The following is a 14,818-nucleotide window of genomic DNA, read 5'->3' as shown; positions in this document are numbered from 1 at the left end:
TTTTTTGGTGACTTGAGTCTTAAAAAGTATATTTGCTATGTCTCAGATTTGTTGGACCCCGGTAGGATGTGACTTAATTCCCTTGCTTGGGCTAATAGCAACATTGGTTAATCTGTTAAGTATCCAACTTGAATTTGGCATTATAAAGTATTTTGTTTTTAAGGTACATGTGGAAGAGCACTTAGGACAAGTTAGAAACCGTGGTAACCTTGTAATTTGTGCATATCAAACTATTAAATACCATGGGATGTGAGAGAAGAGGCGAAAAGAAGTTTAGTGTAAGTAAGGCTATAGTGGTGTGAGGAGTTAAGAAAGCCGTAGTGAGGGCCAGAGGTAGAACTAGAAGCGTTTTGGAGAGAACGTTAGAGCTTCTGAAGTCTGGGCCACTATTCTGTATAGATAGACCAGGCTTAACTTTCTGCTTTCTCAAGAGCTTTGAACACTCTTAATGTCTGTCTGTCACTCCAGAATGGTATGACTCCTGCCCCTTGAATAGCACATAAGCCTAGTTAGACTATGGTATTCTGCCTATTTCTCCAGCCTAAAATTTTAGTTCTCCTTGAGGAATTTTGGGCACTAATCTCTTCAGGACCAAGGCTCTGAATGGTCAAGGAGAAGAGGAATGTAATTACTAAAAACATTGATAACCATCTAATTCCATCCCCCTCTCTCTCCTTCCTATTTTCTCAACTGTAAAAGCACCATGATGCCCTACTTCATAATCCTGCTGTGACGACTAAGTGCAATGCTCCACACATAGCACTGAGCGCAGGGCCTGGTACATAGCAAGCACCCCATCAGTGTTACCTGTTTCTCTTCTTCAGTATTTGTTGAGATTGGTTTTGTGGTCCCTACTATTAGTTTAAAACACAGTGTGAGTTGAATGTTTCATATCGCCCTTTCTCAAGAAAAAGCTAAAGTGGCTTTCTTCGTAGTTCTGTTGATTCCCCTGTCCGATGGCTAGATATAGAGTAGAGATTCTTTACCATTTTCTGCAACTCTGAGTTTTTTTTTTAATTAATTTAAAAAATTACTTTATTACTGGGGGAAAGTATTATAAACACATTTAGAAAATTTGGAAGATGGTGAAGAGTACAAAGAAGAAATACTATACAAAGAAGAAAACTTCCATCCCAGAGAAAGCTTGCTATTCACATTATTTGGGTGCGTTTCCATTCATCCTGGAAGAAACCCTTTGTTTCTTTCTATGTTTGCCCAGTTGGGATCATGCTGCATATAGTTTTGTGCTTGCCTTTCATTCAAAATTCTACTCTGAGCATTTTCCTGTGTCATTAAATATTTAAAAAAACTAATTTCTAATATTTTCTCATGCCTGTTCCATCATTTATTTGACCATTTTATTGTTCTCAGATGTTAAGCTAGGATATGAGCATATAAAAAAGATTTTTGATACATTTTGCTAAATCACTCTTTCCAAACAATTTATATTCATAATGTTTATGTATGAATATTTCCATTTTATCATTTGATAATAGGCACAAATATCTTAATATAATTCATATTGTCTTTGATAAAGAGTGACATTGAAAATATTTGTTATGATCATTCAGACCCCAGATTTCATTTAAGTTTTAGGTGTCTTATTCTCAAGTGTTCACCTGCAGGCTTCTCTTCAGAGTGTGGTGTTGCTTGGTATCTCCGCCAAGGCTCACAGACTATGCTTCAGCCCCCCTGTTAATCAGTTCTTTACTGGAATTGTTTAAAGCTCTTGTGAGACAGCTCTCTCCATTTTTATTTCTGTGGCATAATGTTGGTGAATGTGACTGTTATTTAGAATGTGGAGACCTTTTCATTGCATCTGTGTATATGTGTTAAATACACCCATTTATCAAAGTGTAACTCAGAACTACCAGTTTCTGAGTGCCATTTCCATGCCAGAAAGGTGTCAGTCTTTGATACATGACCAAATTCCCTGGAAATAGAAATCTGTCTGGCTTTGGTTTTCTCTGGCTCAGAGTTTATTCTCTGCCTCCTGCCCATTTTTTTTCTGAGCACTCAGATGCAGGCTGGTGTACTGTTCCTGCCTGGTCTCTATCATCGTTGCTGTGGAAACTGGAATATGTCAGTGCCTGGGTCTTTCCCACACACTGCTGTTTGGCCACACCTGCTCTGGTTTTCTTTGTGCATGTTCCGTGGTGATTGAGGATCCTGTGCTGTCCAGTGGTTCAGTCATGCGATCTCTTAGTACCATGTTTCTGTATTCCTCACCAGCCTAACAAATGAACGGACATTTACCCAATAAAGTCTCCTTGCTCATACTGACTGCCTTACATGGCATAATCCACCTTTACCCAGGAAATAAGTATCTAAGCAACTTGCTGAAACGATCCTCATGATAATTAAGTTTGTCTGGTTTCTGTTAACTGCTTGTATACTAGTTTTAGCCAGGAGAGAACACCAATTCTTTTGCTCCTGTTGCCTTATCAGATTCTACTTTACTCCTTAGTTCATTGCACTGACTCTCTCTTAATCAAATGAAAATTCACTCTGCCATCAAGTCCCTGACATTCTTGTAGCCTCCATAAAGTTTGTCCATCATATCTCACTTTTCTTCACACCTGCAGGGGTTTCCAGGTATAAGGGCTTATTGGACTGTGAAACTGTTTCTGAGAAGGCCACTGCATAAAGTAGTATATTGCATTGTGTACAGGACTTCTGTTTCCTGCTCTCGACAAGGGCTGGTGGCCTGGGAATCAATTTGGCTTCAGCGGACACAGTTGTCATCTTTGATTCTGACTGGAACCCCCAGAACGACTTGCAGGCACAAGCCCGAGCCCACAGAATTGGTCAGAAGAAGCAGGTCAGTGGAGAGGGGCCTCTAGATATGGCTTGGAGCGGAGGGGGCAGGGGAGGTTATTCAGCCCTTTCAGGATGTTTGTAAAATGCCTTTTTTTTTTTTTCCTGTTTTGTCTTCATTTCCCCAAGGGTAGATGTCTGATTGTTAATTAGTACAGAGAAGCTGTCTTTGGGGCTGAGATGAGCTTATAGATATGAAACTATTCTCTTTTGCTGTTTGAAAAGTATATCACCAGTAACTTTCTGGCTTACTCAAAGGTATATGATGAATAGACTTAGAATTGAAATTTTCTATCTATTTTATTATGGAAAAGTTGTTTAAATATTCTAACATTGTTCAAGATGGTCTACTTTTATTACACACGACCAGTATTAGCTCTGTGGTATGTTGGAAACGTACACACTTGTTTCCTTCGTAGATGAATTTCAAAGTCTGCTCTAGTACTGGGTACCTCTTTAAGTTTCATATGTGGCCAAAGATTCAGTTTCAATGAGACAGATCATTCTTTAGCAGCATTTTTATTGTTAGAACAAGGCTATAATAATTCCTTAGAGGCTATTTAAGAATGTAACGTGCTGCAAATAGTAAAAATATTGCATGTACAATACTTAAGCTGTCTGCTTGGATGGATGGCTTACAAGTGGTATGCCATAGCAGAGAACAAATATTTTTTTATTTTCCCCCTTGGTTTTAGGCAGAGGTAACTTTTTTGTATGTGTGATCAGGCATAAGCATAACATTTCCTTTTCCCACAGGTAAATATTTACCGCTTGGTTACAAAGGGGACCGTGGAGGAAGAGATCATAGAACGGGCCAAAAAGAAGATGGTATTGGACCATCTGGTGATTCAGCGCATGGATACCACTGGCCGGACAGTTCTGGAAAACAACTCTGGAAGGTCCAAGTAAGTGCCAGAAAGATGGGAGAGGTAGCAGAGTCAATTTTATGTTGACATTTGGTATAATTCATTTTTCTAATAGGATGCTTTACAACAGACATTAATCCATTAATTACCTGGGAAAGGCCAAGCCAAAACTGCAAGAAGATGGCATTTTCATTTTATTTTGCTCTCCCTGTTTCTCCTTCTTCTTCGGGTTCTTTTTTTTTCCATATCAGCTCTTTTCTTATGTGCCCTCTCTCTTTCTTTCCTGCCCTCCTCTCTTGCCTTTTGCTTTTGGCTCTGCCTGTGACATATGACACAGCAGCAGCAGTGGCAGCTGTGTGCTCCCCATTGGGCTTTCATCCTGGCACAATGTTGCCTTGGACTTTTCAGCAGTGAGAATGCACCAGATTGAATTGGTATCTATTTCTTGGTAAAAATGTTTGTGTGGAGATTATCTTTCCTATTGAAAACAGAAGGCTATAAAAGGAAAGTAGTTTTAGTTGGCTTTATTTGGAAACACAACTATTTCTCTTAGAGAGTTTACATTTTGACCAAATTGTTGAGTATCTTCTGAGGCAGTCCTAGAACTTGTGTTACAGGTGAGATCAAATGAGCCCTTCCTAATTAGATGATAATAATTTTCCATTAAAGAGGAAACTAGGCAGAAAAAGCTTGTTCTTTTATTTTGGACCAGAGATGAGGAGTTTGAAAATTCATGGTGAATGATAGCTTTCTGAGTCAAAGGACAAAGAGAGAACTCCCTTCTCTCATGTTGCTAATTATCTTTCTTGCTTAACCATGTAACAGATGAATCAACAGGAAAATACTTGATTTCTTAGTCTTTTGTTACGTTAGGTTTACCACTGCAGACTCATCCTGTGGATTAAAAAACATGAAATATTTGTGAGATCATTTTTCTTGTGGAAGAATTTATATCTTCACCAGTAATTTGACCTCTTTATGAAGAATAGATATTTAGAACTCCATAGAGGTTATCTGACATTCCTAAAAGATTACAACTACATTTTATTTCTGCAGTTCAAATCCTTTTAATAAAGAAGAGCTGACAGCGATTTTGAAATTTGGAGCAGAGGATCTCTTCAAAGAACTCGAAGGGGAGGAATCAGAGCCTCAGGTAGTCAACAATAAGGGAAAAAAATTTCTTGATAAGTATCATCTGTGAGAGTCTGAAATTGTCTGGAAGCGATTCTGAGTCTGAGGCTTTTATAAGGAAATAGTAGTTACTTGCAGAACATAGTTTCTCTTTTTTTCTTACAGGGCTAAAAGCTCTTACTAAATTGACTAGGAAAGAATGAGAAAAGCATTTGAGGATTTTGTCTTTGGTTTTTTTTATTCCAATTTTATTTCTCGTAATTTCTGAAGTTTCATCTTATCATTTGTATAAATAGTAGTTTGAAACATTAGATGTAAAGGACATGAAACTGAGAGTGTAAAAGAAAATGGAATATCAGAGAAGAGAGTTGGCTTATTTGCACCATTTTCAGTAAATGCTTACCACTGCTTGCCTTTTTACCATGTTTGTGTTGCTCTTGTTCTTTTAGGAAATGGATATAGATGAAATTTTGCGCTTGGCTGAAACCAGAGAGAATGAAGTCTCAACAAGTGCAACAGATGAGCTTCTGTCACAATTTAAGGTATGAAAATCATTGTCTGAGAAAGTCTTTGGCATTGATTCATGAACCAATAATAAGTAATGCCTGTCAGTACTTTCTGGGTGCAAGGGACTCTGCTTTTCTATTTACCGAAGTTGACTCATACCCCTCAAAATCATTCTCTAGAGTTCCAAGTATGATGTGGGTATAGACCATATAGTCCTCCCCATGAGGGTCACCACTGAAGTGGTCCATCCTGCCCAGATTCAGTGGGCAGAGGAAAAGAAGTCGCTGTGACAAGGGCTGAGAATAAGCCGTCAGTGGGGTAGGTGGAGAACTTGGTAGTGTGGAGCTCTGGGAGGGGTGGAGAGGTTGTGGGAGAGACATTAATAGAATCATAAGAAAGAGAGGTCAAAGGTATGAAAATCGAAGGTGACAGTTGGGAAGCTCTTGACTTTGTGGGATTTTTTTTTAAGGACAGTTATGGGGTAGTTAGTGGTATTTGATAGAAAATTAAATGAGATCAGGACTAAATGCAGAAGCTGGGTACCTGATGAGTAGGAGATGACAGCATTGAGTATAGACATTATTAAAAAGCTTAGTGAAGAGAACAGTGAAAGTAATTTATGAGGATAGAAGGATCAAGGAAGGCAAAGTTTTTTAAAGGTGTTACCACGTTTCTAGGTTGAGGAAAGAAATTGAGAATAGGGAAATACTGAAGGTTCTAAGGAAAGAAGGAAAATTTGGTTGCACATTGCCCAGGAGGAGACTGGAACAGATATAATCAAAAGCACAGATGGAGGAACTTGCCTTTGAAAGAAAAAGGAAAGTATACACTTCAGGGAATAGAGGGGAGAGAAGATGTAGGAGTTCCAACTGGTGACCTTAATTACCAGTAAATTAAGTGAGGTGTTTGCTGAGAAGTGGAAAAGATTTGGGATAGTCCCATCCAGGGGCCAGGAGTTGCCAGGAGGAACTTGGTTTAGGGTATAGAGCTGAATTTAGAAGATGGGGGCTTCACATTAGAGCCAGTCAGCAGGATCATATGACTTGCTCCAGAAATACTTGAGGTCAGAGAAGTTGAATCAGTTGGCCATCCCAAGGTGGGAGAATTGGCTTGGGAGGCATCGAAGAGTCATCAAAGTGGCAAAAGTTTCCCAGATTCCAGTGAGAACTTGGTTGAATGGATTCATCATGGTTTGGTTCCATGCATGTTAGAGAAGCAGGGGAGACCTGGAGTTTACATTGATGGTTATGTGTGGTAGACCCATAAGGGCTGAGGAAGAAGTGTTTGAAAGGAAGCATTATTTTGTGATGAAGTCCAAGGTTGGCCACAGGTAGAAGTTGTCTTAGTGGAAGAAAAAGGAAGGAGTTGAGTGGATTACAGAGCTCTAGGATCAGAGTTAATGTGTCTGTGGATGCAGAGGATGGAGGTGAATTGTTAGTGTTTCAACTGGATTTCACTTCTATGGCTACTGCTCCCTTCTTAAACAGAAGTAATCTTCATGATGGTGTCCTGGTCTAAATATATTAAATATTTGATATTAAATAAATGGAATATTCTTCCAGGTTTGTTTCAGTTTTTTGCATTTTGTGTTCTTGTTTTTATTCCTAAGACTAACATGCAGTTTGGAGCATATGAAATTGTTACAGACCTTTAGCTTCTATACTTTTGATAAAAATGAATAAGGTAACCAATAGCTACTGCTTTGAGTTACGGGTTGTTTCAAATGAGCTCTCTATTCAGTAGCGATTTATAATATATAGGACTGTAAGTTTGTAATGGATTAGTATTAGGTTTTCAAATGTTATAATCTAAATAAATCTAAAATTCTAATTAGTACATTAGAAAGTGTGTATGATTTAACAGCAAATCTTTCAATAAAACTTATAATAAGGCAGTTTGTAGCTTTATATCTTTCCCTGTTTTTCAGTAAAATTTCTGATGAACTTTAGGATTTGGCAAGTAGATTTTGTTGGGGGGGCGTTAAGTAGAAAATTGATTATTTGATTATGTAATATCACAGGAGTCCTATTATCATTCATAGCATGTTAGATTAAAAACAGTGCTTGAGTTGGTGTGTTAGTAGATGGTGTTTGGGAAATAGGGAAATGTCAGACAATGGGTTGTCCATTTGTTTTAAGGTTGCCAACTTCGCAACAATGGAGGATGAAGAAGAACTAGAAGAGCGTCCTCACAAGGACTGGGATGAGATCATTCCAGAGGAGCAAAGGAAGAAAGTAGAGGAGGAAGAGAGGCAGAAAGAGCTGGAAGAAATTTATATGTTGCCTCGAATTCGGAGTTCCACTAAAAAGGTGATCAAGTAACATGAAAGATATGGAAGTATTGATACTTCTTATTTTGTTCACCTTATGTTGTTGTCCGGTTGTGTGGGGGGTTCCAGGGTAGAGTTATAGGAAACCTAGCAGAGGGAAATGGAAAAATGCACAAGGCTCACGCGCATACCTGTGAGCCATTTGATCTTTGCAGATTGGCTCTTTGTGAGATGGCTGGACAGGATTTGAGCTTGACAGAAGTTTACATTTTGCCCTTGAGATTAGAACCAGTAAGTCTAAGAGTTTGGTTCTAATTGGCAAGGCCTTTGACTTTCAGAGTCAAACCTCTTTTCACCTTTAAGTGTTTGTTTATAGCACTTGGCATAAATACTTAGTAAGAGATTATATAAAGGTGCTTCAGTTTTCAAAGCTCTATCATAGGCACTATCTAATTTGATTTTTGCAACAACATTTAAGTAGATAGACTGTTTTATTACCCAGTTGTTGGAGATAACAGACTCAGGCTTGTCTGAGATCCTAGTAAATCAGTATTAGCTAATAGTAGCTATCACTGAGTATTCCCTGTATGTCAGGCATAAGTTCGTGCTTTTCCACTTACTGACTCATTTAATTCGTATGAAAACCCTGTATTGTAGGTACTATTCTCCCCATTTTACAAAAATGGAAAACAAAGGCATGAAGAAGTAAAGTAATTTGCCCAAGGAAGTAAGCATGAAGCCACAATCCAAATATTTTTATTCCAGTTTACTTAATGACGTTACAGTATGTCTCTGGCAGAGTGACTATCCCAAGCAGGTCTTCTTTCATCACATGCCATCTGCCTCCTTCTTTCTTAAAGGGAAATTGACTTGCCTGATACGATGGGAAGTTCTGAATATTAAGGAGTTAAGATGGGCTGGTCTTAGTCCTTAGATCTCTTGGACCTGGCACTTGCTACAAAGTGACTTTGCCTTTTCAGGCTCAGACAAATGACAGTGACTCTGATACTGAGTCTAAGAGGCAGGCGCAGAGATCCTCTGCCTCTGAGAGTGAGACAGATGACTCTGATGACGACAAGAAGCCCAAGCGCAGAGGGCGCCCCCGAAGTGTGCGGAAGGACCTCGTGGAGGGATTCACTGATGCCGAGATCCGGAGGTTAGTGGGGGCTCTGCTCTCCTTCCCCCTCACATTTGGAAGGACATGCTGTAAGCCTCAGGTTGATGGATCCCTGACATTGATGACAGGGAGGTCAGAGGAAGGCAAGGGGGACTGAGTCATGCTCCAAGGCCCCAGGATGATTCTCCCTTCTCCAAGGTTTTCCTCAGTTGAGCTCTCCCTTTTTGTTTACTTCTTGTTCTGGGTTCTGAACATTTCACAAAGAAAGTCCAGCCAAGAGGAAAGAGGCTGTTGGAGGTAAACTTGGGCTGAAACTTTCTTTTTTGTTTTTATTGAAGAATATGAATAAATACATACATACATATGTATCAATGTGTATAAAAGAAATGGTATACATATAAAAAATTAAAGTAGTACAGATAACCCCAGTTTACTTTCCATCAGTGTTAGTGCTGATATCAGTTTGGTTTATTGGTATATACAACATACCGTTCTGCAGCTTCTTGTCACTTATAACCAATTTTAGGTGTCTTTCTATGTCAGTACTACTACACATTTGTTGGTGTCTGATTCACACCCCTTTTCCCTCCAGAAAAATCTAAAATTATTGCTTCCAAACCACTTTTCCCCTAGCTGCCATGTTATTTTTTTAAAAAGCTGAAGAAAGTAGAAAATATGAAAATGATTAACTTTATGGTCTAACCCAAATTTTAACTATTATCAGATAGTCCTTTTAGGTCAGTATTTGAAATCACAAGGTCTTTGTTTCCCACTAAATGTTATACCTGTTCTTTTATTCTTTCTTTGTTTAATTTATTATGGAGAAATGTAAATGTATACAAACATTGATAGAATATTAGCACACCCCCTCCCCGGGTATTATTTTAACCATTATGAGTTTGTAGTCAATCTTGTGTGTGTGCCATATTTCTATTTTCCCCTACCCTCAGTGTTATTTTGAGAAGAATGTATATTCTGCTGCAGTTGAGTGGAGTGTCCTATAGATGTTTTTTAAGTCTATTTGGTTTACTGTTGTTCAGATCTTCCATTTCCTTATTGATCTTCTGCCTGATCTATCCATTATTGGAAATGGGGTATTGAAGGCTCTATTATTGCTGTATTGTTTATTTCTCCCTTCTGTTCTATCAGTTTCTGCTTCATGTGTTTTGGGCCTCTGCTGTTAGGTGTGTATGCTTTATAATCTGTTGTCTTGATGAATTGACCGTTTTCTCATTATAAAATGTCCTTCTTTGTCTCTAGTAACAATTTATGTCTTAAAGTTTATAACTTGGTTAGATATTAGTGTAGACACTCCAACTCTCTTTTGGTATTGTATGTGCCGTATCTTTTTCCTTTTTTATTTCAATCTATTTGTGTCTTTGAATCTAGCTTGCAACTCTTGTAGGTAGTATATAGTTAAGTGTTTTTTAAAAATCCATTCTGTTGATCTCTTCCTTTTGATTGAAGTCTTTAAACCATTTACATTTAATGCAGTTACTTATAAGATAGAATTTATGTCTGCATTTTTTATGTCTTGGGTCTCTTTTGTTCCTTTATTCCCCCATTACTGCCTTCTTTTGTATTACATATTTTTTAGTATACTATTTTAATTCTCTTGTTTCTTTTATATTTTAAAAGTTATTTTCTTAGTGGTTTCCCTGGAGATTATAATTTTTTTTTTAATGAATTTATTTTTGGCTGTGTTGGGTCTTGGTTTCTGTGCGAGGGCTTTCTCCAGTTGCAGTGAGCGGGGGTCACTCTTCATCGCAGTGCACGGGCCTCTCACTGTCGTGGCCTCTCTTGGTGAGGAGCACAGGCACCAGACGCACAGGCTCAGTAGTTGTGGCTCACGGGCCTAGTTGCTCCGCAGCGTGTGGGATCTTCCCAGACTAAGGCTTGAACCCATGTCCCCTGCATTAGCAGGCAGATTCTCAACCACTGTGGCACCAGGGAAGCCCCCTGGAGATTATAATTTAATGTTTTAACTTAGAACAGTTTAGTTTGGACTAATACCACCTTAATTTCAGTGGTATTCTAAAACTTTACTCCAGTTTAGGTACATTTCTTCCGCCTCTTTTGTGCTTTTATTGTCACACAGATTATATCTTTATACTTTATAAGCCCACCAACACAGTTTTATAATTATCGCCTTATGCAGTTGATAGTTAAAATCATTTAGGAGAAGAAAAGAGTTACTGACAAAAATACATATACACTGTCTTTTTATCTACTTACTCAGGTATCCTCCTGAGGCTCTTTTTTATTCATGTGGATTTGAGTTATTGTTTCATGTCTTTTCATTTCTGCCCAGAGTACTCTCCTTAGTATTTCTTTCAGGGCAGGTCTGCTAGCAACAAATTCTGTCTTTTTATTTATCTAGGAATGTCTTAATTTCTCCTGTGTTTTTGAAGGCTAGTCTTTATTCTTTTTCTGTGTTTCACATTGGATAATCTCAGTTGACCTTTTTTTTTTTTTTTTAAATGCATCTCTTGTTGTTGTTTTAAGTTTATTTTTGGCTGTGTTGCGTCTTCGTTGCAGCAAGCAAGGGCTACTCTTTTTTTTTTTTAATTAATTTATTTATTTATCTTTGGCTGTGTTGGTTGGGTCTTCGTTTCTGTGCGAGGGCTTTCTTTAGTTGCAGCAAGCAGGGGCCACTCTTCATGGCGGTGCACAGGCCTCTCACTGTCGCGGCCTCTCTTGTTTTGGATCAGAGGCTCCAGATGCGCAGGCTCAGTAGCTGTGGCTCATGGGCCCAGTTGCTCCGCGGCATGTGGGATCTTCCCAGACCAGGGCTCAAACCCATGACCCCTGCATTGGCAGGCAGGTTCTCAACCACTGCGCCACCAGGGAAGGAGGGCTACTCTTCATTGCGGTGCGTGGACTTCTCATTGTGGTGGCTTGTTGCAGAGCATGGGCTCTAGGTGCGCGAGTTTCAGTAGTTGCAGCATGTGGGCTCAGTGGTTGTGGCACGCGGACCCTAGAGCACATGGGCTTCAGTAGTTGCGGCGCATGAGCTTAGCTGTTCCTCAGCATGTGGGATCTTCCCAGACCAGGGATCAAACCTGTGTCCCCTCTATTGGCAGGCAGATTCTTAACCACTGTGCCACCAGAGAAGTAAGTCCCTCAGTTGACCTATCTTTTAACTGATTTTTTTTCTTCTGTTAATTCATATCTAATCCTGAGCCTCTCTAGTGATTTTTTTCATCTTATTGTACTTTTCAACTCCAGAATTTATATTTGACTCCTTTATATAATTTCTGTCTCTGTTGATATTCTCCATTTGGTGATATATTATTCTCAAATTTTCTTTTAATTCATCAGACATGGATTCCTTTAGTTCTTGTATATATTTATAATAGTTGATTAAAACCTTTGTCTAATAAGTTCAACTTCTGGACTTCCTCAGGGTCTATTTCCATTGAAAACCATCTTCCTTCCCTGTATAGGGACCATACTTTCTTGTTTTCTGTAATTTTTTGTTGAAAACTAGACATTTTAAGTAATACAATGTGGCAAGTCTGGAAATCAGATTCCCCCTGCCAGCATGAGTTTTTTGTGTTTGCTCTTTGTTGTTGTTGCTAGTAACTTTTCTGGACTAGTTCTGCAAAGTCTGTCTTCTCTGTCTTTTGAAGTCTCTGCTCATTTAGCTTAGTGGTCAGCTAATGATTGGACAGAGACTTCCTTAAACACCTTAAGTCTACCAACCAGTAAATCTACCAGCCTTTGCTGAAGGGCTACTTGTGTATTTTGGGGATGTCTTCAATGTTCTGGTAGGCAGTTTACAGCTCTGCCTTAGCCTTCAGTTCCTGTTTGTGCAGAGCCTCAATGCCAGCCAGAGGTGAGAGATTCACAGCTCCTCAGGTCTTCTCTGTGCCTGCACATAGCCCTGCATATATGCAGCCTTCTAGATACCCAGGAATATGCCTGAGCTTTTCAAAGACCCCTGTGCACATCTTTTCCCCCAGGTTTTTCCATTGCAGTTTTTGGTCAGCCTGTTCATATTGCCAACTTACAATGCTGTCTCAGGCAGCTGTGGTGTTAAACTTTGCCTCTAATTGTTTTTTGACCAATGAACTACAGACAGTGTTTTTCATACAGAGTCAGGTCAAATGAAGACAAGTCTGAGAATGGAGCTTCTCAGGGTGCTGTCAGGTCAAAACAGCACTGTTCTCTGGGGAAAGAGCTTTTGGGGAGCTCTAGGCCTGTTCTGCTCCCTCTAGTGGCTGCTGTGTTGCTTCTTTGCACAGCTGCAGTAGTTGGGAAGGTGTCGTTTTCAAGGCAGTTATGGAGCTGGGGAGAGGGCATGGGAAGCAGAGCAAGTCAAAATGCCAGAGAGCTCACTATTCATACTGAGATTCAGCCATTTTCTTGAATAAATGCTCATAAGATGGCTGCAAGCCTTTGGTTAATTTCCAGCATTCTAACAAAGTTGATTTTGACAGTTTTGCCAGTGTTCTTGTTGCTTTTACGGAGGAGCGGATTTTCAGAGGTCCTTACTCCACCATTCCTGGAATGCTTCTCTGTCTCAATATTATTTTGAAGTAATCACAAATGGCATATTATTTCAGATGTAAAATATTTCAGTATATATCAAGAAGAAGAAATGTAGAGTGGAGGAATAATTCTCACGTTTGCTTTCACATATAGTACTTTCCTAATCCATGCTATTCCTTTAATATTGTTTCTTAGCTATTGTTATATTCATCCCCATTTTCTTTAATTGCTGTGCCCTCTCTTGGCTTTTTTTTTCTCCATAGTATCTCTCCCTTCATTTTTATCTAACCGGGTAGTTTGGCATGTTACAGTGATGCCCTTGATATATCATGGCATCTTGCTTTTTTAGTGAAAGTCTAGTGGTTGGCTGTAGGGAGGGGAGTGGATTAAACATGGATTGGCATATAGCATGGTTTAGGCTAGAGACTTGTGGAAGGATAGATTAGAGTTTTGGCTGGAGACAATGTTTGGCAGAAGGAGTCAGAGTTTCCAAAAGAGTTTTGCCTAAAAAGTTTAAAATCGTATGTTTATTTTACTTTGCCTCATTACAAAAAGTATTTGAGGCAGTCCTAAAAACCTTATATTTGTATTATTGACCAGAAAGTAACGGAAAATATTGCACTGTGGAATTGAAAGTAACAATAATGGACTGAATAGACCACTTAACTGTACTGGATTTTATTATAAGAGGTTGTGGTTTTTAAATCATTTATTATGTATTAAACTCCATAAACTTGTACCTTCTAAAAATGATAGTACTAGAGTTAAGTCACCATTCTCAATTATGTCGCTAAGCAGTTTCATGACCAGTCACTGAGAATAAAGTTAATCTTTGGTTTGAATAGATTTTTAGCACTCATTATTTTAAGCTGGCCATTTTCAAAGGCCACCTTTAGTTCATTTAGTGGCAGTTGCAAGGATTGGGCCCAGTCTCTTTTTGACAGTTTTTATGGCTCATATTTCATCACAGGATGTGTTTGCATTAATATAGCTGAAGTCTGTTTTTTTAATGTGATTTATTGATTATTTTCTTAGGTTCATCAAGGCGTATAAGAAGTTTGGTCTCCCTCTTGAACGGTAAGCTTAGTAATATAATAGTTCCTTATCCGCCTCTTTTTCACTTCCGTATTGTAGAGGTTTCTTTTTTTGGTTCTACTTTCCATTTTTAAGGTCTGGCACCTTTTGACAGCCTGGCTTTTAGACATTAATTTACTCACCTGCTCCAGATGACTTGGAGATCAACGAAACATATTGTACATGTAACTGTACTTCGCTTCTAGGAACATTGCAGTGAATGAAAGTAGGCTAGAGAAAGGAAAGTGAGCACAAAGAAACAAACCTAGTGCAAATAGCTTTGGGGCACTTCACCTGCTACTGTTATTAGACAGCGCATTTAGTTAATAAAGAAAGCTGAACCCTTTCTCCTCTGTTTTTTGAAATTAGTCTGTTTTTGTGGACTATTCCAAGTCAAATTCTTTATGATGGAAAGTAAGTCGTCAGTCACTGTCGGAGGGTTCTTGTTGGAAGGATCAATTAAGGCATGTAGAGAAAGTGTCTTTGCAGGAGCAAGCTTATGTGAAACCAAGTGGTAGCTCACGTGACATTAGAAACGTGGGC

The 14,818-nt window shown here is 38.9% G+C and overlaps 1 protein-coding gene across 1 annotated transcript in view; it reads left to right on the top strand.

The window, feature by feature from the left end:
• Positions 1-14,818, top strand: part of CHD2 (chromodomain helicase DNA binding protein 2) — a 123,496-nt gene that overhangs the window by 69,065 nt on the left and 39,613 nt on the right. Inside the window, exons 20-26 of the mRNA XM_065871891.1 lie at positions 2,672-2,821; positions 3,574-3,722; positions 4,740-4,836; positions 5,264-5,356; positions 7,460-7,630; positions 8,571-8,746; positions 14,237-14,278. Of these exons, the coding sequence (XP_065727963.1) occupies positions 2,672-2,821; positions 3,574-3,722; positions 4,740-4,836; positions 5,264-5,356; positions 7,460-7,630; positions 8,571-8,746; positions 14,237-14,278 (878 nt within the window). The remainder of the gene's footprint in view (positions 1-2,671; positions 2,822-3,573; positions 3,723-4,739; positions 4,837-5,263; positions 5,357-7,459; positions 7,631-8,570; positions 8,747-14,236; positions 14,279-14,818) is intronic.

The sequence above is a fragment of the Phocoena phocoena genome, chromosome 2, assembly GCF_963924675.1.
Source record: "Phocoena phocoena chromosome 2, mPhoPho1.1, whole genome shotgun sequence".
In the NCBI taxonomy this organism is placed as follows: domain Eukaryota; kingdom Metazoa; phylum Chordata; class Mammalia; order Artiodactyla; family Phocoenidae; genus Phocoena; species Phocoena phocoena.
This window is presented reverse-complemented; position numbering and strand designations above follow the sequence as displayed.